Consider the following 22,004-nt stretch of genomic DNA (forward strand, 5'->3'; position numbering starts at 1 on the left):
ACCAACAGAACACAACTTAATCATATTTGCAAGAAAGAAGGGGCTGGGATGTCCGTTTTTTATTTTATAAGAGCACTGCAATGGCTTCCCAGAGAGAACAGCTTGACAGGCCAGAGGGGAGAAGAAACCAAAAATATTTGTTTAAATGAATCACTAAACTAGCAAGAAAGCAAAACTTTTCCAAAGACCAAAAACAAATAGAAACTGGAAGCTTAGTGAGGTAAGCGCAGGACAGCAGCAGCCAGCCTGGGGACAGCCGCCAGGTGCTGGGACTGGAGGGCTCAATGGCAGCGGGAGACAGGAGATGGGGCAGAGGAGCCACCCAAGCAGGCCACAGGCGAGCTCTGCACCCGTCCAGGGAACAGAGGCCACGTGTCCACCAAGAGAGAGATGGTGTAAACCAGCACCACCCAGGGCAACTCAGAAGCCCAGCATCTCCTCCCTGGCCTGGAGAGGGAGGAGTGCGCCCTCTGCACCGGGGAGCCACGTGTCACCTGAGCCCCCAGGCCCACGAGGCTGCCCAGGACGGTACTGCCCGCAACCACGTGACCTGCTTAGTTGGAAGACTCCCATGGCTGAGTGTGATCAAGGGGCCTCGGTGGCCTGCAGGGGCCACAGTGAACCCTCCCTAGAGGAAACCTGGGCCCAAGGCAAGCCCAAAGTGATTCAAGCACCACAGAGGATGACCAAAAGCTAGCCAGTCCACCAGAGGCCCATCTGAGGACACAGGCATCAAGGCAACAAGCACTGCTGGGGACGGAAAGTTCAGGTCACTAGCTGCCAGACCTGGTGGCAGACATCTGCACTGGGACTTTACCATAAAGAAGAACAAAATCAGGTCATTTTCCAGACAGTTGGATGGAATTAGAGACCATGATTGTGAGTGAAATAAGTCAGACTCAGAAAAGCATCACGTTTCCTCTCAGATGTGAGAGCTGGGGAGGAGACGGGCACCATGAAAGGAGGGAGGTCACTGTACTGGAGTCGACAGGGTCAGGAAGGTAGGAGGGCAGCCACGACGGGAAGTGGACTTGATGGGGTGACAGTTCCAGGTGTGTGCGGACATGCCCCCGTAGACCCACCATTCTGCAGGATCAGTGTGCACCAATTCAAAAAGACGTAAGACTGGAATGTGAAGGTACCTAGCCCCAACCCTAAAACACATTTATAGCAAACACTGATGCAACAGGGAGAAACTGGAAGAGCCACCATCGCAAGGCCAGATTTTTAACACAAATTTCTCAGTGATCATTAGATCAGCCTGACAACCTGACAGTAAGAATATCTTAATAAATACTTGTAAGTCTTATGATTTGAACAGTAGACTTAAGAGGAGCTCAAAAGCATGACCATTTATATTAAACACAAAATTGAAGAATTAACATTTATTTCAAAGTCTTATGGAGTATTTATAAAAATTAACCATATTCTAGGTTATAAATTAAGACAATAAATTTCACAGAAGTCCAATAAAGGTAAAATGAAGAAAATATAAGCAGAAAATAACAAAAGAGAAAACGAACATATAATAGAATCAGTAAAGTTTATTCTTTAGAATAAAAATGAGAAATATAGAAGATTGCTTAAATATATGGAGAGACAGAACAAATAGCATTATGGATAACAAAGGGAACATAAGTACAAACACAACAGGAGAAAGAAGGAAAATACATGAACAACTTTATGCCAAAATACCTAAATACCCAGATGAAATGAAAAAGCCCTAGAAAAGCAAAGAACTCCTTAAGAAGAAACTGAAAGACTCCACAGTCCTATAACTACTAGAAAAACTTTTTGCAAGTCCCAAAAGAAAAAACAATAGGACGAGAGAGCTTCATAGGCAAATTCTATCAAACATTCAAGGGATCAAAGTTTGAATCTTACACAAGCTTCCTGAAAATACAAAAGAACAGTCCCCATCTGCTTTTATGAAGTCAGTATGACCTGGATACCCAAACCAAACAAGAACAGAAGGAAGAATTAAGCAACCATACTAGCGCACTCACGATCATAGATGCAGAAACCCCAATCAGCAACGAGACGGGCAACTCACATTAAAAAAAAAAAAAAAAGACATATCATGAAAAAATTAGTTTTGTTCTCCAGGCAAGAAGGTCGATTTAATAGGAGCAAATAAATTAACATAATTCACTATATTAATAAGAAATAAACATTTCAACCAATGTAGAAAATGTTCAATGCAATCTGATATTAATTTATGAATAAATTACTAACAAGAAATAGATGGAAATTTCTCTAATTTAATAAAGGGTCCACAAAAATCCATAGCAATACAATAATGAAAGTTTCTAAGAATGGCACCGGGGACTGGGCTCTGTGCGGCGGGGCACAGCGACTGGGAGTGGCCTCCACAAGTGAATGCCGCGTCTGGGGTGGCGGGCATGCCAACCACCCTAATGTGACTGTGCACGCGTATGCAGGTACCAAGACCTCACACCGCTCCCCAAACAGGAACCGTTATTATGTGGCAATTAAAAGTCAAACTTAAAAAACTACAAATGCAGACGATTTCAACTTACACCGTCAATAATGTTTTTAAAGAAAGATCCTAAATCCTATTTAGAGAGCACGTAATTGAAAGTATCTGGTTTGCTCTTACCAGCGGCGTGCGAGGTAATTAAAATTGAATTCAAACTGGCTCAGCACATCTCCTCCTGCAGTATGAGAAAAATATTTACACTTGGTAGATCAGTCATAACACAGCACCCCGCTGTCCACACAAGTTCCAAACCAGCTAACGCTCCTTCTCATTGTTATGTGTTCTTTTAGGTAAAGGCATGCCTTTCAGTAAGAATTTTTTTTTTTTTTTGTACTAGAAATTGATTGAACCCAGGTGCTCTACCACTGAGCTTCATCCCTGGTTCCTCCCTTTTTATTTTGGGGCAGGGTCTCTCTGGCCTCAAACGTGTGATCCTCCTGCCTCAGCCTCTTGAATCCCTGGGGTTACAGGTGTGCTCTACCATATGCAGCTAGGAAAAAGCAATTTTTAAAACATCTTAGCCAGCTGAGCCTGGTGGCACGTGCCTATAATCACAGTGAAGATAGAGAGTTTCAGGGCAGCCTTGGCAACGTAGGGAGACCTGTCTCAAAATTAAAAGTCTATCAATTGATTGATCAATAAATGAATTTTAAAATCTTAGCTAATGAAGTATATGAATTAAGAGTCATCCACATAACCAAAGATTTTTGTTGTTGTTATTTCATTTTAAGGAAAGACAGACCATAAGGGTTCTTTTAAACTAACACCATTTACCTCTGTGGATGGGAATTTACCACAGAAAACGAATGAAATTTATCAGTCAAAAGATGAAGTATAGGAGATTAGAAGACAAAACTGAATACACTTTAATTCAATATAAAAGAAAACTTTTTCTAAAATTATGAAAAGTCAATGACAAAAATGCCTGTTTCATTTAAAATAACAACAACAATAAAAACCCAGACGCAGCTATTTAGAAATCTGTGGGGCGAGGCGCGCCTGTAACTCTGAACTAACTGCAATGTCGAGCAGAAGGCAGTGAAGCCTGGCTACTGGACACGTAGAAGAATACACATTCAGAGTCCAGGTATGACGTCATTACGAGAGAAGCGTGGCCACCCCAGAAGGGAGTCCACAAAAGCAAACCAGCAGTACCAAAGTCGCCGGCCGAGTGAGCCTCAGAATAGGAGCCGTGAAAGTCCATCTGGAAAAAAGAAAGCATCTGGTCAAGACCCAGCTGTAGCCCAAACCCTCTGCCCACAAGCCAGTGGGCAGCAGGGGCCACAGCTGAACCGAGCACCTGGAGCCTTGTGGGGGGGACTCAAGGGTCACACCAACCCTGCTGCGGGCAGTGGAGTTAGCTGCTTAGAGGAGGGGACACAGCGACTTGTATCTGCAAAATCTAGCAGTCCCAGCGTCGCCTCCAACAGAAAGGAGTTAGTCTCCGTTAGGGGCCAGATGGGCCTTTCAGGAGCAAAGTCACCAGGGGCGGTCACGATCCGACAGGGCATTTCATATGGAAAACCGGAAAGAAAAGGTGAGCAGAGCCAAGCAGCAGGGACTCGAGTCCTTGAGATGGGCTTGAATAAACTGAACCAGGACCGAAACCTGCTGCGTGCTCAGTGCCTGTGCCCTCCTGCCCTTGCGGCTGGCGTCGCCTGGGCATCATGAACGATGGGCTAGGAAAGACGGAGCTCTGCCAAATAGCGCTCTGGGCAGCGAGTCTCACGCCCACGTGGCATCTGAACAGCCTGAGGTGTCTGATCTCGGGCACGAAGGCAGCACTCCCTAGAGTCACCAGCCAGAGAGACGGGTACTCACAGCGCCCATGGTCCTGAGGAACCCTTGTTCAATGCCCAGGCTGTGCCAGCTGACATCCGCCACCATGTGGGAGGTGATCCCAAACAAGAAAGCCACCAATTTCTCCGTGTCCTGCCAAATAAGCAGATGGTAGTCATCTGTGTCTGCCTCATCTTGCAACAGTGTCCTATAAAAATCTCTTAAATATGAATTTATTTTAATTTTAGGGTCTTAACAAAAGAAATAAAAGGTGGGCACATTGTTCTGGCTCCTAAAAACTACACAGAACTTTTTGACATGTCTCATAGTGCCTTGGAACTACTTTCGGATTGCTCACCAGTGGGGACAACACAGTCGACTACATACCCAAACTTTTCCATGACTTATAATTCACATATGAAAAGGGGCCTGTGGTGGCCCGGGCACTGGAGGTGGAATGGGGAACAGCTGTCACGGGAGGGGTCTTGGCGGGTGTGGGTGCAGGTCTTCGGGAGTAGAGGGTGGCGCCTACCTTCTCCCAGGGCAGGGGGTAGTGCTCGCGGATGTAATGAACGCTTGCATTAAGGAACGGAGTCCAGTGAGTGCTCTCAGACACGTCGTGGTACTTTCCTGACAAAACAAAAGCAGGGCTCTGGACTCCCCAAGTCGGAGGGTCTCAGTCAAATCCCCCACCACCACCCCCTGGGCTGCAGTGTCCCTTCCCCTCATTCCCCAGGGCCCCCGTGCCTCTCTGGTTGCTGCTCAGAGGAGACCCCAAAGCAGACGCGCTCTCTCTTGGGGAGTTTTAAATATCTTCTCCGTCCCTCATAACCAACCCCCCGAGAGCTCAAAGGAACACAAGCAGATCCTCGAAGGCTTTCAGCAGATTCATGACAGTGCCGTTAGCTGTCACAGGATCCAGTGGCTATTCCCTGCAGGCCTCGCTGGAGCAGACCCCTGGGCCCCACGTCACCCACGCCCCCCAGGAGGGCGCCAAGACAGGGACCAGGCCTGTCTGAACTCCCCAGTGCCCTAGAGTCCTCACAGGGTGCCAATGTCTCAGGGTACCTGGCAGCAACCCTCCCAAGCTCAGATTCCTCACTTGAGATTTTTTTAGTGCTGGTGACCAAAATAAAAAATAAATATCAGTTTAAGTCATTAGTTTTTCTGAAAATGATTTTCAAAGTTGGAACTAAGAAATTTGAGCTACTCCAATAGATTTCCTAGAGATGAAAAAGTAAATGCTTCCTGCTCCCGGGATACAATAAAAATCCAGAATTAAGCACAGCAGCAGTGCTGTGGAAGGCCGTCCACTTATCCGAATGAGCCAGAGCTCGCTGGCCCTCCGTGAAGCACGCAGGCTGGAAGACAGGGAGACCCCAGGGGCGTGGCGATGGCGGCCCCCAGCAGCCCTGTGCGGGGCCAGAGCTCCTCTGTGCTCAGCTTCCCGGCAGCCGCCCAGGGCTCACGGGGCTGCTTCTCGTCCTGTTGAAGCCAGCTGTCCTTGTCACCGTGACAACGTTAGGCAGAGTGAGCAAAGGTGAGCACAGAAGCAAAGTTCTTCTCTTTGGCAACTAAACATCTCAGGAGGTTAAGAGTTTTCAAAAGATGACAGGGATCAAAGGAAAGATGAGGACAATGGAGAGATGCGTGTGAGACAAGGACAACGTAGGAAAACTCCGGAAGCCCGAGAGGAATCCATGTTAGAACTCCCTGTCACCGCTGTGCCTTTTGTATTTCTGTCTAGCTGACCTTTTGGATGTATGGGTCCTACACTGCTCCCAATCTTAACATAAGAGAATGTATGTCACTTGGTGAAAAGAGAAGATGCCAGAGTTGGATTCCTTTTCTACTCAGAACCCCGTGTGTTTTGTCTGTCTCTAAAATGGCACACACTAAGCAATGTTTTTCAACTTAATGGACAAAAAACTACTTTTTTATTATTGTTTAAGATATTGAGGGGCTGTTACCAGGTGTGGTGGTGCACACCTGTAATCCCAGTGGCTCAGGAGGCTGAGGCAGGAGGATCCAGGATTCAAAGCCCAGCCTCAGCACTTAGCAAGTCCCTAAGCAACTTAGTAAGACTCTGTCTCAAAAGAATCGGGAAACATGGTCCCAGCCTGATATGCATCCTGGTGTTCCAGTAACAGCAGGGGAACAGAAAACACAAAGGTCAGGGGGCAGCGCCAGCAGCCTTGGAAGAAGGGCTGGGGATGTGGCTTGGTGGTTAAGTTCCCCTGGATTCGACCCCAAGTCCCCCCACAAAAAAAAAAAAAATATCAAGGGGCTGTTAAAATGTGAAGAACAGTCAAGCTCTCATGAATACCGTTTGGGAAATGCTAAACTAGAAATAAGGGATTAGAAAGAAGGAGAATTACAATACCCCAGGGCAAAATAAAAGGATGGAACATGACGGGGTGGGGTGTGGCTCCGTTGTAGAGCACCTGTTTAGCATGCCCGAGGTCCCAGGTGGTCCCCAAATCCACCACAGGGTGTGGGGGGACACAGAAACAGAGAAATAGGGCTGGGGAGATAGCTCAGCTGGTAGAGTGCTTGCCTTGCAAGCATAAGGCCCTGAGTTCGATCCCCAGTACCGCACCAAAAAAAAAAAAAAAAAAAAAAATACAGTTGTTCTTATAAATATGATAAATATACAGCTTAGCTGTTTGGGATAATAACTATGGGACCAAGTCACCCCTAAGCATTTCATTGACCCTAAAAGACATCATCGCTGTATTTAAAAATAACAACGGATGATCCTGAAACACTGGAAATGGTTTCCACCAGGGCACAACGTCCCAGTGAGCTGGATGGCTCTCCTTCATCCCTCCAGATCCTCTCTCCATCTCCTTCCTACTGGTGACTCCAACCTTACCTGCTCAACTGACTTCCTTGTCCCCTGGCTTCGGTTGGGTTTGGCTAGTGGGAAGAGCAGGAGGTCAGAGAAGAGGAGGAGAGAGGCTGGCGTACTATGCTCCCAGCTCCCCTTCCACGGGCTGCCAAGGGCCGGCTATGACCCTGGGCTGAAGGCCCTCCTCCTGCCACACCACCCGCCTGCCACGTTCCCTCTTGTCCATGTTTCTGGTAGTCTCTCCTTGCCATTCCTTACATCCTGCCCACACCTTTGAGAACAGCACCTTGTTAAAGGCCACCAAGTCCTCAGCCTGAGTGTGCCAATGCGCCCTGTGGGGCCTGATGGGCACAGCCCCAAGTCCAGCGTATGGACAGTGCCACCTTCGATTTGCACAGCACTCAGAGAAGTCTGCGTGAGCACCAGCATCAGGGCAGTGAAGAGGCAGGGCAGGCATTATCTCTGCCACATTAGAGTCACAGAAACTGACACCATGTGAAGGGACTTTTTCTAAGTCACAGACTGAGAGGCAACACAGAAGGAACACAAACTCAGACCTTCTGATCTCTTGCAAAATGTTTTCTCCGGGGCCACAAAGCACTGAAGCAAGTGAGGCTGCTCGGAATGAGTTGCATCAAAACACAGCTAAGGTTTTCAGCACGGCCGTCCTCAAGCAGGTGAGTGTTGGGTAAATGGAAACAACAACCACCTGTGACCCGAGTCACTGACCGAGGAGCCTGGAAGACACGCTGTGCTGTCATGTCTCCTTAGGTCACGTCCATTCCTGTTAACCCAGCAGGAAGCATGTGGTTCCGCCTACACACCGTCATCTTACCTCCTTTGCAGAAGCTGGGGTAAAAAGAATCAGGAAACACGGTCCCAGCCTGGTACGCATCCTGGTGTTCCAGTAGCAGCTGGGGAGCAGGAAAACACAGAGATTAGGGGGCCATAGCCAGCAGCCTTGGAAATGCAGGCCCCATTGGCTGGGCTGTGGGAGGAAGGCAGGCAGCACAGGCAGATTAGGGATGTCAACCCCCCTGCACCCGAGACTACACACTGCGGTGCACCATCGCTTCAGGTTCCTTCCCGCTAATTAAAAAGCAAAACTCACCTATTTAAATTTTACCTCCTTTCATTTTCTTTTTTTCTTTTTTTTTTATAGTTCTCAATTGTTTATTAAATTGTAAAAGAAAGAAATTAGAGAATATTTTGAATCAAAGTCATTTGAAGATGGCACAACACATTTCAAGCTGCCTACATATCGGCATTTATTAGAAACAGCTTTCAGGTTTCTGATGTTGATTGACTACACACTTCAGGAATTCATTCGTCAATTTATGAACACTGCAGTCACACTACTTTTGGAATTATTTAATGATTCTGCTACAATGCCACTTTCAACCGAAAGAAAGAATGAAGATCTCATTGGGTAAAGCACACTCTTAAAATAAGTTATAATCTTGTAAAATATTCCTATTTGTGGAGGAAATATCCAGTAATTTAGCTAGAATTTGAAAATTCTTCTTGTAGCAGAGTACTTATTTTTTAAATTATATAAACTTAAAATTTGGTTATACTTTAATATTGTTCATAAAATTTAAGAAAATTTGCCGATTTTCACCCCCAATTTCTTCCCAAATCTGGTTGCCATATAAAGTGCAAGTTGTCCCATGAAATGTGAATTTCAGATAGACAATAATTTTTGTATGCAAATATGTTTCAAGAATTACCAATACTAAAAATTACATACTGTCTATCTGAAATTTGAATTTTACTAGATGCTTCATATTTTTATTTGCTAAGTCTGGCAATCCTATGTTCAAAGCTAGTTCTTAATGATATGTGAGAATAATTTTGAAAAGAAAGAGCCACAGATTCAATTGAAATTTGAGTCAGTATCTTAAATATTTGTCCCAAATAAGACACTATTTGAAAAATAATTCTGACCTTTTATTTAAATACTACCATTAAAAACAAAGCATTCAGAAGTCATACTCTATTTATGTATGATGCATCAAAATGCATTCTATTGTCATGTATAACTAATTAGAATAAAAATATATGAAATATATATATTGTCATGTATAACTAATTAGAATAAAAATATGAAATTTAAAAAATGCTTTTTTAAATTTTCTGCAAGTGCATCTATCCACTATAACTTGTGAAACAAGGAATATTAGTTGAAATGATTGAATACTTACACCCAAACTATCAAAATTTAGCATTATTGTTTTAGTCAAATCAGTTTCATTATCATAACTATAGAGCTGAAAAACATATCAATTCATAAAAATTTGGAGAATATTAAAGATAATCTATTCTGTTTCTCTATTACTGAATCCACAGAGCTTACTTCATGAGTTTTGTTAGCATCTTAACTGGCTTAAACCAAGACTTTAACCTATGTAAGAACATAACCTTTTAGTGACAGCACATTATAATTTTATTTCCTCTAAATCTGTGTGTTAGAAAAGTCTTTATATTCTAAACATAGCTTTTTAAAACGAGATATTAGTATAGATAATTCATCTTACTTTATAAAATTTGAGAAACAAAGTCACCCCTAATTCCATCACTTAAATACATGCAGACGACATGATGCTTTCATTTTCTGTCCACCCAATGGAGCAAGATTTCCTGAAAGCTATTTCACTGACCCAGAGCTGGTGGGTGGTTTTCAATGGCCCACAGTGAAACGAGAAATGCACAGGGCGATCAGATTAGGTAGCTGGCCATATACCCGTGGGTGTCCACACGGGTACGTATGGGCTCGTAGCTGCCACCTGTGCATTCGTGAAGGACTGTGCACTTTGTGTTTCTGCAGAGTTACAGGGACACCCTTTTCCTTTTAAAATGGTGTGAAAGTAGATGGCGTAGGTTTCCTTTCCAACGATCGCCCTTGGTGGAGGCCGGCTCAGTTCCATTCCGACTCCCTAACGGCCGCAGGCTGGGGGTAGAACACAGATGGTGCTTCCAGCCCGGCTCTGAGACTGACGTGGCCCAGCTTCCTCCACGGACCCCCGGGCTTCTGCTACCTGGAAGCTGGGTGCAGAGGCCCCTTACGTGGTCTAGCATCCCACGTGTCCCTAGGAAGAGCTGACAGCATGCACTCTGCTGGCGACTGCTGCGGTGAAGTCTCAAGGCCAAACAGTCAGGGGCAGCTGCTGCTTATTTTTCTCTTTTTTTGGCCTTACCCCTGGGATGGAGCCCAGGGCCTGGTGTGCTTTAGGTGAGCGCTGTGCCATGGCTCACATCCACGGCCCCGTTGTCTTCCACACCCGTACAAGCCCCTTGAATCTGCACCTAGTGAAGGGGACCCTGGCCCTGTGACAACAGGCAGGGAGCAGCCGGGGCAGCCGGTTCCACGCGTCCTTCTGGGAGTCTTCTCCAGTTCTCACACTCCATGAGCAGTGAAGGCCTGATTCCTAGCCCTGGGCCTTCCCTGCCCAGCTAGCCCAAGAGGTTTCTGGGATCTCCAAAATGACTGAGGGGCGTGCTGGGAGAAGCCGAAGAGGAGCAACACGGCCTTTTTCCTTTTCTGATAGGGCTCACTAATAAGATGGACCAACACGGAGGCAAAGAAGTCCCTCGGGAACATAAAACAGGAAAACTCTTTCCAGTTTTCCCAGAACAACAGGACCACTCCTCCTGAGGACAGCCTGTGCCAGGGCCACCGCTTGGGGCTGATCACCAGAGCAGCAGCTGGCACATTCGTCCCTGCCAGGTGCTTGGCTCAGAAAGGGAGACCTGCTGGAAGCTACTCCGACTCCCCAGCTGGAGCCAGGGAGGATGCTCTCCTCCTGGGGCTGCGAAGCTCTGAGACAGGGTCCAACATGGGGAGAAGACCACCTAATCCTTTGGGCCCCATTCGGCCAAGAGCTGTCAGTCACATGAATCAATAAACTCCCCCCCCCCCAAAAAAAAAAGGATAGCCTGAGTTGGACTTTTGTCACTTAAAAATAATAATTAACTTCATAGACCACTTACCGTGCCAGCTACAGATCTGCTTTCTGAGCATTAAGGCTTGCTGAATCTGCCTCTCTCACAGGTGGATATGTCACTTAACATGGCAAAATAATCCTGAAGCCGATTTTGAAAAAAAAGGAGGGTGCAAAAGAGTTGGGAGGCTTCCGGGGAAGAAAGAATCCTGAGGGAGGCTGGATCCTTCAGCATGTTTCCAAGCTACAGACACAAATATAGAAACAGACCCGAGGCTGCACGTTGCCTAACAAAGGGCGGAGACGTGGGCGGAGACGTGGGCGGAGACGTGGGCCGAGTGGGGTAACAGCCCCACAGCACGAGTGCACCAGGGACACGCGCCACACATCTAAAGTCACTTCACCTGGGTGACCGCCTTGGAATCAATCTCAAAACAACAGGTCACTCCATCCCTAGTATGTGCTGTACCAAAATACAGGCAGGATGAACTAGGAAGCTGAATGACAAAAACCAACAGACACAAATTTAGGCAAATAACTGCCTAAGCACGGCCTGGGAATGGTGTCTCCACATCCAGGTAGACACCACGACAAGAAAGGCTGGAGCATTTAACTACACAAAAATGTACCCGCTCTGTGTCGAACAGCCTCAGACACACACTCCACAGAAAATAAATGAGCACGAGTCGCTTGATAAAGGGCTGATATCTTAATGGCGATTCTTACAGATCAAGACAGATATTACAATGGAAAAGTGAGCAAAGGGCACAGGTAATTCGCAGAAGTGACAGGGATGCTCAGGAAGCACTTGGAAATAAGGTCGACCTCATTTTATTACTAACTGCAACACTAGCTCGAACCCATAGCCACATACCATTTTTAAGCTGCCAAATTCGCAAAGATGAAAAATAAAAATAAGCCCTAGAAGCAAAAGTATTACCAAATTTGAAAATGTTACTCAAAAAAATGTCAGTAGAGTGGGCGTAGCTCAAGGGTAGAGTCCTCGCCCAGCACGTGCAAGGTCCTAGTTTAATCCCAGCACCCACGAAACAAAACAAAACAACAAAAATCAATAAATAGAAGGAGTTAAAGTTATTTACTCCTCTGTGATACTGTGATTCCTCTGTATAATTTTTGTCCACGGTTCCTGGCTCATGACTTCCTCCCAAAGGCAGGCCATAAAAACTAGACTTTCTCTTCCCCGAGGCAGATCACGGAGACTAATCTGCGTTGTATCTGGCCATGAAGAACCTCTGGCCTCCCTTGCCTGAGAGATAAGACCCCGCACACCTCAGAAGGGGTCCTGCCCCACACATGAAGGGCAGGAATGTGGAAGAACGGCCCGGACAGGACTTGCTGGAGTCCCTGCCCATCGGTCATCACGGGCCCACACCCTTCCCACCCAGCCTCATTTGCACTCGGCCATCCCTGCACAGGTCATGCCTATCAGTACAATCTCCATGCAATCCCAAAACAGCAGGGTTGTAGAGCTTCCAGACAGCTGCACACAGGGAGGACCCCGGGAAGATGGCACTTGTGTGCCAGGAGGGTGACCCGCCCCAGCTCTCGGGAGGAAGCACCCAGGGCTCCGTGCCCACTTACTTCCAGCTCTTACAACATCTCTATGATGAACTTGTAAGTATCATAATCCCCCGAGTTCTGTGAGCCACTGTAGCCCACATGCCAAAGTTGAGGAGGGGTCATGGGACCCCCGAGTCGTAGCCAGTTGGTCAGAAATCCCAGAGGCCTAGACTTGTAACTGGTGGAGTCAGAACTGACCGGGACCAGAGAACACCTGTTGGTGACGACTGCTGAATTCACCGCTAGCTTGCTGGTGGGGAGGAGCCCCATACCTCCTGAGGTCACGTGGTCTTCTGTGCCCACCCTGGCCGTGTGGGAGTGCAGGAGAAAGCAGCTTGTTCTCCTACACCCTTCCTCTGGCACGTATGTCTTCTCTAAATGTCTGTTATTTAGAGGAGTTTTGTTTTTTTCATCTATTGCTGGGCCCAGGGGATTCAGCCGGCCATGCCACAGTAGAGAGGATGTGCCACACAGGGCCGAGATGCTGACTCCATGCAAGGAGATTAAGCACGAAAGTAAACATAGAAAACAGAAGCAAGGGTCTCAGCAGTGGAGAAAAGAGTCGCACAAACAGACACGGAAAAGACTAGAAATGAATCCTGTGGTATCAAGTTAGAATTGGCTGTGTTTTCATGGGAATTTGTATAAATAGATTATCAGTTCACAGACCAGACAGCCAACATGAAGCCAAATTTGGTACAATTTGAGCATCAAGATGGCAGCACATGCCTGGAATCCAGACAACCCAGAAGGCTGAGGCAGGAGGACCACAAGTTCAAGGCCAGCCTCAGAAACTTAGCAAGGCCCTGTGTCAAAATCAAAAAATGAAAAGTGCTGGAATTTGGCTCAGTGGCAGAACACCCCCTGGATTCAATCCCCGGTACCAAAGAATAATAATAGCAATGCATTCCAAGACACTGAGTCAAACAAGATCCCAGTGTCCTGCTGGAGACAGATAGATGGATGAGAGGGAGGGAAAGCTGTCTTCCAGCACAATGCCAACCGAGAAATGCGGAAGAACGGACAGAACCGAACACCACTTGGCACCCGTCATCACCACCATTGCTTCAGGTAAGAATCATCCATGGGCGCCAAAGCCAGACGGTACAAGTCGAATGAGAAACAGGACAGAGCCCACTAGCTCTCGCCACAGAGCCTTTCCTCACTGAAGAGTTGAAAGTAGAAAATACACATCAACTTTTCAGTGTCAAAATGTGGCAGATGCCACTTTAACCCAGAGATAAAAATTAACAACCCTAGGACATCCACTTTCAGAAAAATAAAGTAGATGATCGCAAATACTTTTCCCTACTCCCCCCTAAACACGCCTAAGAAGCCTGCACGTGCTGAAATGAACACAGGACTCTTCAAGGTCAAGATCAGAGTGCAGATCAGCTAGGGAACTTGGGACCCTCAGACGACAGTGTGGTGACTTCTCTGGGATTTTTTTTTTTTTTTTTTTGACATCATGTATCCCAAACTGAGTTCTGGAAGAGCCACCACCTGGAACACCAGGGGACACCAACATAAAAACAAACAAAGCCTGTCCCCTCTGGCCACAGAGCCAGTAAAGGGCAGCCTAGCGATTGAAAACTCTTAACAATGACCTCTGCCCAACCATTGCCACAGGTAAAACTGTGGACCCAACCTTCCCCATCCACCGAGGCCCAGTGAGCAGCCCAGACTTGCACCCGGCCAGGCTATAAGGAAGCTCATGTCTCGCTGGGGTGAGGTCGCAGAGGCTGAGCAGGGCGCTGTCCTGCCCCCACCTCTACCTGGGGTCAGTGAGGTCACAAGGAGAGCCTGGACTTCCAGGCCACCTGCAGTTATGAGGACCCCCTCCCCTCCTCACTGGGCTGACGTCAGAAAAGGCCCAGGGGAGTCGGACCACCTTGCCCACCGTGTGGGCGAGGCCAAGTGAGGAGGAGCTGTTACCACCCCCGCCCCCGCCCAGCAGGTGTCATGGAGGCTTTGCCCCAGCCCTTCCTCCACAGTGGTGTCAGAAGCACCCAGGCTGAAACGGGAGGCTTCAGTGAGATCCAGAGTCCCACAACCACATGCCTGAAGGTCCAGGTTTCACCCCCACGTCATTGTCCACACCAGAAACAGCAAAGACCTCAGGACTTAGAATGGACGCCAGCACTGGGATGCCAGAAACGCTGCCATCCTCTGACAGACGCTCTAAAGCAGTCATCCTGCATGTGTCTGCCGTCAAATGTGAAGATACTTGAAAGAAATGAAAAAATAAGTCAGCAAAGAAATGGAAAACACAAAGAATCGCCACAAGGAAATCTTAGAACTGAAAAAGACCACAACTGAAATAAAAATCGACCTCACCAGGAAAGGGACAGACTGGCATTGCATTCCTCCTGATGCTGTGGAAAAGGAGAATGCAGGATCATTTAAATATCCTCTGAGAGCCTCACCAACAACGTACGGCCTTCTGGGCAGTCTCGCTGTGAGGACCCATGAGAAGAAGCCAAACTGAGGTCCACTCTGCAGTCACTAGACTGGACGTCTCCAGAATGCCAAGTTGTGAAAGACAAGAGGCTGGAAGACGCTCTAGTCTGAAGGAAGCCAAGGAGGACCGACAACCAGACGTAACACCTGGATTCAGTCTTCCTCTTGAATTCATCCCGGACCCACAGAAGGCGTTCTGGGGACACCTGGCGAAATGTGAATGGTCCTAGAATCGGGCAGTGGCCGTACTGCAGTGCTGAATTCCAGATTCCGGTTATTATGCTGTGGTGTATGGGAACGCACCCTTCTCTTTAGAAAATTCACAAAGGTGTTAAAAGACAATAAGAACCATGTCAGCAACTAGCCCACAAATTATTCAGGGGAGATCAACATGCCTAGGTTCAGAGGATGAAAAGGCAGATGTGATAATCTGTCAACAGTTGGGGAAACTGGAAAGGGCTTGTGGGAATTATTTATCTAATGTTTTCAGCCTGTGTCAGTTTTGTGTCATTTCAAATTAAGTTAAAATAGGAAATTGACTAAATAAATTATGCTACCTTCTGGATAACACAAAAGTGTATGATTATTAAAGTTATTCTGAGATTTCTATTTACTGACACGGAAAGATATCTGATCTATTAAATGAAAAAAAAAGTTGCACAACTATGTATAGCATAATCTTTAAAAAAAAAAAAAAAGAGTACAGAGAAAAAGAAAATACCTGAAATGATGTAAAGCAAGACACTAACATTGGTTACTCTGATATATATCATATATAGAGACTTTTTTTTTTTTTAACAATGAGCTTCATAATACTTTTATCATCAGAAAGAACCCAGTTCTCTCCATTTTGAGGGGCAGAGAGGATGACTTGCTGCTGATTCCATGCTAACACCCCACATTCTATTAATCTGCAGAAAGGGGAAACCAGGCTATAATGACCACCAAAGTGAGGTCAGTGGGGTTCCCCAGCTCCTGAAATTCATAAACTGATTTTCCCAGCTTTATGATTGCCTCTGTGAACGTGGTTTGTGTACGCCAAAGTCTCTGAAGCACAGGAACCTCTGACTGTGGGAACAAGGCGACCCCTGAACCAAGAGAACGCCCAGCCTGGCTGCGGAATCCTGCCCGGCCCTGCCTGTGGGGCGCCGCCTCTGCGGCCAGCAACTCCTTCAGGTCACGCCCTCTGTGTTGTACCAACCCGCACCCATGAATTGAGAGGTCACATAGAAAAGGGTTCAAGGAGAGGAAGGAAAAGAGCAAAGATCCCCAACGTGAAGCTCTGGATCGTGGATCTTTGAACAGGGTCTCGGAGGTATCAGCACAAAAGGTGAAGAATCCGTGTGTTCCTACACAGAAAGGGCGAGCACTCGCTCTGTCATTTCCCAAGGTGACATTCAGTGTGTGGATTAGAAGCCACGCTGAGGGAGATGCCTGTGTCCATTAAGCTCATCATACCAGCTTGAACTCCTCTACTGGAAAACCAGTCTGCACACGCAGGACCGGCAGGTCACACGCCGGCTCCGGCAGGTTCCGCTTCTCTTCCCCACATACTTTGCATCAAGGTCAGTGAAGATGTCCATCAGATATAAATGCTGCTTTTCCCTCCAGGGCTGGCTAAGGTGGCAAGTAAGGAAGCTGAAGCTGAGGACGGCAAGTGACTTGGGAACACAAGCCACTCGCATTGCCTTATCCTGCTTTCCAACTGGATCAGCAAGACCTACCAGTGACCACCTGATCCACTTCCGATGTCAGGAGTGAATGTCGATCCCTCTTATCAAATTTAAATGTTTAAGAATCATCTTTGTCACGGACTATCATTTAGCTCTCAAACTAGAAATGGTGCACAGGGTCAGGACGTGTTAACCCAATTTGAGGGTGGAAAAGGCAAGCCACCAGAGGTCCAGGAACACAGTGGAGGGAAATCCTGCTCCTGCTCCCAGGGGCAGAGGCTGGCCTAGCTGTGGGGTTTCCATCCCCAGGCTGGGAAACCAAAAAGCAAATACAACCAGCATACAACACACAGTGACAGAAACTAAGAAAAAACAGTGTCTCTCCAGTGTGACCGCTTTATAAAAACAAAAAGATGCATCGTTTTTAAAAGTTCTCATTTTTTTCAAAGTATGATTCGCATCATTAATATATTTGCATTTTAAAATATTACCTATATAAAATGTTCAATGTCTTTTTAAACATACTACTAAAGACATAAAATCGCTCTTAGGAGCAGTCTGTCAGGGCTTTGCTGAGCACCCACTGAGGAAGTTAATGCATAGGGGTAAGAGCCAATCTTTGTACCTCTTTGTAGTCAACATGACCCTCATGAAGACGAAGAAACTCCAGAGCTCTGTGTCCTGAAAGAGAGGAACATGAATAGGTTTTATTTAACTGTACTCAGATCATTTGCAAGGAAACTACAAGATTTGGCAATCAAAAACTGTCAAGGAAGCAGAAAATGAAGATGAAGTTTGTACTTGGCACTTTCTGTAGGCATCATTGCATTTGTATGGTATTTATATTATAAGGATACAAATCAGAGCTGCATGGCGATTTGGTTTCTAACTGGTTCTGTGACCTTGTGTCATTACTTGACCTCTACAGGCCTCAGTTCCCTTCTGTGTAAAGTCAAGTCAGAAGCACCCACCTTAGGGCTGGTGGAAGGAATCCGAAAGCAAACACTAAGTGACAGGCACAGTGGCCGGACTGGGAGGAGCTAGAGAAACAGACGGTTATTATCTTATTTTGTCTCCGAATTGAGGTAAATAAACCCACATAGGACATATAATATGTGCAACCCTGGGCGGAACCAGTGTCCCCAGCTGTGTTTTCAACACTGGAACACTCTGTAATGACAACATCAGAAGGCCGCCCATGCCACCCACCCACGCCAGGAGCCTTCTCAGCACCAACAGGAAGACTGGCATTCTTGCGAGGAGACACTCGGAGGCAAGACCTTCTTTTTACTGTGAACGACATTCATTTTTTAAATTCATATAACAAAAAATCATAGCCACTCCTACATTGAAAGTCTTAACACAAGAGACAAGACACTGCCTATACACATTCCACTTAAGAGCCCAGTGACTTGCAGACCCAAGGCTCTGAGCGAGGCCAATGGGATTGATGGATTCACATCAATGTCGTCCCTCCACTCAGGCCTGATATGAGCAATGAGAAAGTGAACCACGACATTCATGACACCGTCAGGGTAAGCAGACCGAGATTTCATTCTCCTTTCACATGCAAGTTCTCAGAATCAGTGCAGATTCTATTTCAGGGGTCGCCCTTGATCATGTTCACAGTATCCACTAGGACCTTGTAACTACTGACGAAAGGCACCTTCTTATAAACTTTCAAACTCCAAAGATTGAAAACTTGAATACTTCCATTTATATCTGTTCCTCTTTAGCTTACTTCTATGGTTTTAGCAATTTCACTGAACTTAGTTGGAAAACACTCAGAAGGATTAATAACTAAAATGTGTAAAGAACTCCAAAAACCTAACACTGAAAATATCAAATAACCAACCAAGCACAGTGATGCATGCCTGTACTCCCAGTGGCTCAGAAGGCCAAGGCAGAAGAATCACAAGTTCAAAGCCAGCCTCAGAAACTTAGTGAGGCCCAAAGTAACTCAGCAAGACCCTGTCTCTAAATAAAATGTAATAAAGGGCTGGGTTAAGCACCCCTGGGTTCAATCCCTGGCACCAAAAAAAGAAAAAACATATCAAATAACCCAATTAATAAATGAGCAAATGAACTCAACAGATATTTAAAATACAAATGACCAACAAATATATGAAAAAATGTTCAACATCACTAGCAGTTAGGGAAATGCAAATCAAAACTACACTGAGATTTTATGTCACTCCAATCAGAACATCAATCATCAAGAATACAAATAATAAATGCTGGAGAGGATGTGGAGAAAAAGGAACATTTACACTGTTGCTAGAACTGCAAACTCGTACAACCACTGTAGAAATTAGTAGGGGTTCCTCAGAAGACTAGGCATGACCCAGCTATCCTAGTCCTCAATATTCACCCTGAAGAATTAAGGTCACCAGACTACAGTGATACATGCATACCCATGTCTAAGCAGCACAATTCACAATAGCCAAACTACAGAACCAGCTTAGGTGTTCATTAATGATGAATGGATAAAGAAAATATGGTATGTATACACAATGGAGTGTATTCAACCACAGAGAAAGATGAAATTATAGCACTTGCAGGAAAAATGGATGGAACATCCATTAATATTATGTTAAGTGAACTAAGTCAAACTCAGAAGATCAAGGGTCGTATGTTTTCTCTCACATATGGAGGCTAGAAAGAAAACGGAAAGAAAGAAAGGTCAGGGGGAGCTCGTGAAAATCCAAGGGAGGTCAGTGGAGGAAAGGGACCAAGGGGCGGGAGGCGGGGAGGGTGGGGAAGAGCCGTGTGCACGAGTGAACATTGATGACAAATCCCTGCTGTGGACAGCCACAGCGCACCACGGAGTGAGGTGGGAAACGCGCCCTCTGGTGGGGGCTCCTCCCCAGCTCAGAGGAGGAGGTGAGAGGTCAAGGGCTGGCTCAGCCACACACCCGGCATGCCCCTCATCTCGCCTCCACTGTCCCCACACGCCCCTTCAGCAACAGGCCTTTAATGTGGAGAGGGCTATTCACGCGTTAGCTGTGACACTCACTAGCATCAGTTTCCTGACCTTTAAAACGGGATAGCTGGGCTCTGCCACCCTAGTACTCCTCGGACTGCAGAATCCCGGGGTCACAGGTCCCTGCCCACCATGGCTCAATGGCTGCACTGATACATTTTCATATTTATAATCTTGTTATTCTTTGTAATTCCTGGAGGTGATAAAACTACAAAATACTATTATTCCTATTTAAGTAAAACCTAGAACATATATATCTGAAATCAATCTAAAAATTGCTATAGAACGTAATATTTAATTATATTGTGAATTGGTCATTTTCCACATGTTAAAAATATTACAAATGCAATCTGTACACTTTTTTTTTTTTTTTTTAACCAGTGAGCTGCATCTCCAGCCCTTTTATTTTAAGACAGAGTCTCAGAACAGCCCCACTAAGCTGCTGAGGCTGGCCTCAAGCTTGTGATCCTCCTGCCTCAGCCTCTGGAGGCGCTGGGATTACAGGCATGCACCACCACACCTAGTCTAAATCTTTTTAAATTTTTTTTTTTCAGTTGTCAATGGCTCTTTGTTTCCTTTATTTACGTATATGTGGTGCTGAGAATCAAACCCAGTGCCCCCCACATGCCAGGTAAGTGCTCTACCACTGAGTCACAACCCTAGTCCCCAAATCCTCTTGGTTGGGGATCCTCGGAGTTCCTGCCAAGAATGGCCACCACGTGAGGCCTGTTTTCATCAGCGTGATTGTGGTCAACACTTCACAGTGTGTGTGTGTGTGTGTGGAGAAACAGCATCGCACACCGTGGATTTATACAATTTTTATTTGTCAATTGTACCTCAATAAAGCTGAAAAAATAAATTTCTAAAGACCTCATGTGACCTACCTACACAGAAACACCTCTGCGTCTGCCTAGGGTCAGTGACATGGGCTCGCAGGCCCACTCCTGCCACACTTTTGGCAGTGACACCAAAGGCCACTCACACTCAGCTGCCTCCGTGACCTCCCCGAGGCCAAGCCCCTTCAAGACCAGGGGACGGGGACCCACTCCCTCGTCCTCATGTGGCCCTTTACCTACACTTGGAAACACCCCCCTTTGGAAACGTAAAACAAAAATGAATTCCTCACTCCTCTCCTCCCGTCCTGTCAGCTCTCTGCAGCCTCGAGGGTACTGAGCACCTACATCCCCACCCAGACACCCGGCGCCCCTACCACCCCTCAGCGAGCTACCTGCCTCCCATCCCCAGAGCACAGTGCCCCTCTCTCCAAGGTCAGGCTGCTCCGCACAGCAGGAGGCTTGTACCACAATAAGGGACAGCTTTCCTGTCATTTCAAGAACAGGACGGCCCCAGCACTTACCTATTTCCACGTGTGTCGAAAGGCCACACGATGAAGTTGTAGGGCAGAGGAAAGCCAGTACGGCCAGCAGGCCAGACCACAGCCTGCAAGGGGACATGTGTCGCTCCTCCGGCTGCTCCACTCACAGGAAGCCGCCTGCTGCACAGCCCAGACTCCAACGCCAGGCACCGAGCCAGCACTGTCCCTCCAGCAGGTCACTGACAGGGGAAACTCAGCCTCATTTCAAAATAAGGTTGTTTTCCAATGAAGCCGACTGCCAGCTACTGTTCAGCTCACCAGAAGAGCAAACAACTGTCCACCTGGGCGAGGGAGAAAGGGAGCCCGTGAAATCCCAAAGTTCCCAACTGGTGGCCCTGCATCCCCCCAGCTGTCGGGCACTTCATTACAACTGACGGCTTGGAGACCAGCAAAGTGCTCCGCAGACAGTTCTTGCTTTCCAAAAACAGACTTACCTGTGCACATCCACAGTCTCCCCACCAGACAGCCTCGCCCTCCACGGCGATGTCTTGGGCATCCTTTGCGCACATTAATCAGGTAGCCTGGCCTCCCAGGCCTCCCCAGCTCGAGGGAGGGCTGGGAAAGCTTTTATGGTGATCAGCTGGAAGCAGCCTCTCTCAGTATTTGGCAACAGATACTGACGCTCGCTCGGGTAGGATTACACAAGTGAGACACTCCTGGGCTTCCTCCTCTGTGCCTAGCGCTTATCCAGGGCCTGATGCAAGATCAGATTCCTGCATCCGATCAAAGATGCTGGCTTCGCTTGGGGATGGGAAGGGAGTGGGCAGATTAGGGCCAAGAAACCAGGGTTTGGGAAATGCTGAGGCTCAGAATATTCTTGTCCTGGAGTAGAAAATCAATGGCACATAATCCAGGGGAAAA

The 22,004-nt window shown here is 46.8% G+C and overlaps 1 protein-coding gene across 2 annotated transcripts in view; it reads right to left on the bottom strand.

Moving 5' to 3' along the window:
- GPLD1 (glycosylphosphatidylinositol specific phospholipase D1) overlaps positions 1 to 21,720 on the bottom strand; it is a 43,628-nt gene extending 21,908 nt beyond the window's left edge. The window contains exons 1-8 of one of the 2 annotated variants that reach the window (XM_079148713.1): positions 21,578 to 21,720; positions 21,126 to 21,424; positions 17,411 to 17,466; positions 7,966 to 8,044; positions 4,812 to 4,909; positions 4,322 to 4,432; positions 3,656 to 3,704; positions 2,621 to 2,675 (exon numbers count right to left, since the gene is read on the bottom strand). In XM_079148713.1, coding sequence (XP_079004839.1) covers positions 2,621 to 2,675; positions 3,656 to 3,704; positions 4,322 to 4,432; positions 4,812 to 4,909; positions 7,966 to 8,044; positions 17,411 to 17,466; positions 21,126 to 21,222 — 545 coding nt within the window. In that variant the 5' untranslated portion in view covers positions 21,223 to 21,424; positions 21,578 to 21,720. The remainder of the gene's footprint in view (positions 1 to 2,620; positions 2,676 to 3,655; positions 3,705 to 4,321; positions 4,433 to 4,811; positions 4,910 to 7,965; positions 8,045 to 17,410; positions 17,467 to 21,125; positions 21,425 to 21,577) is intronic. The other variant, XM_079148714.1, reaches the window with a different exon arrangement.
- Between the last annotated feature and the right edge of the window lie 284 nt (positions 21,721 to 22,004).

This window comes from Sciurus vulgaris, assembly GCF_902686455.1.
Source record: "Sciurus vulgaris genome assembly, chromosome: 7".
Lineage (NCBI taxonomy): Eukaryota > Metazoa > Chordata > Mammalia > Rodentia > Sciuridae > Sciurus > Sciurus vulgaris.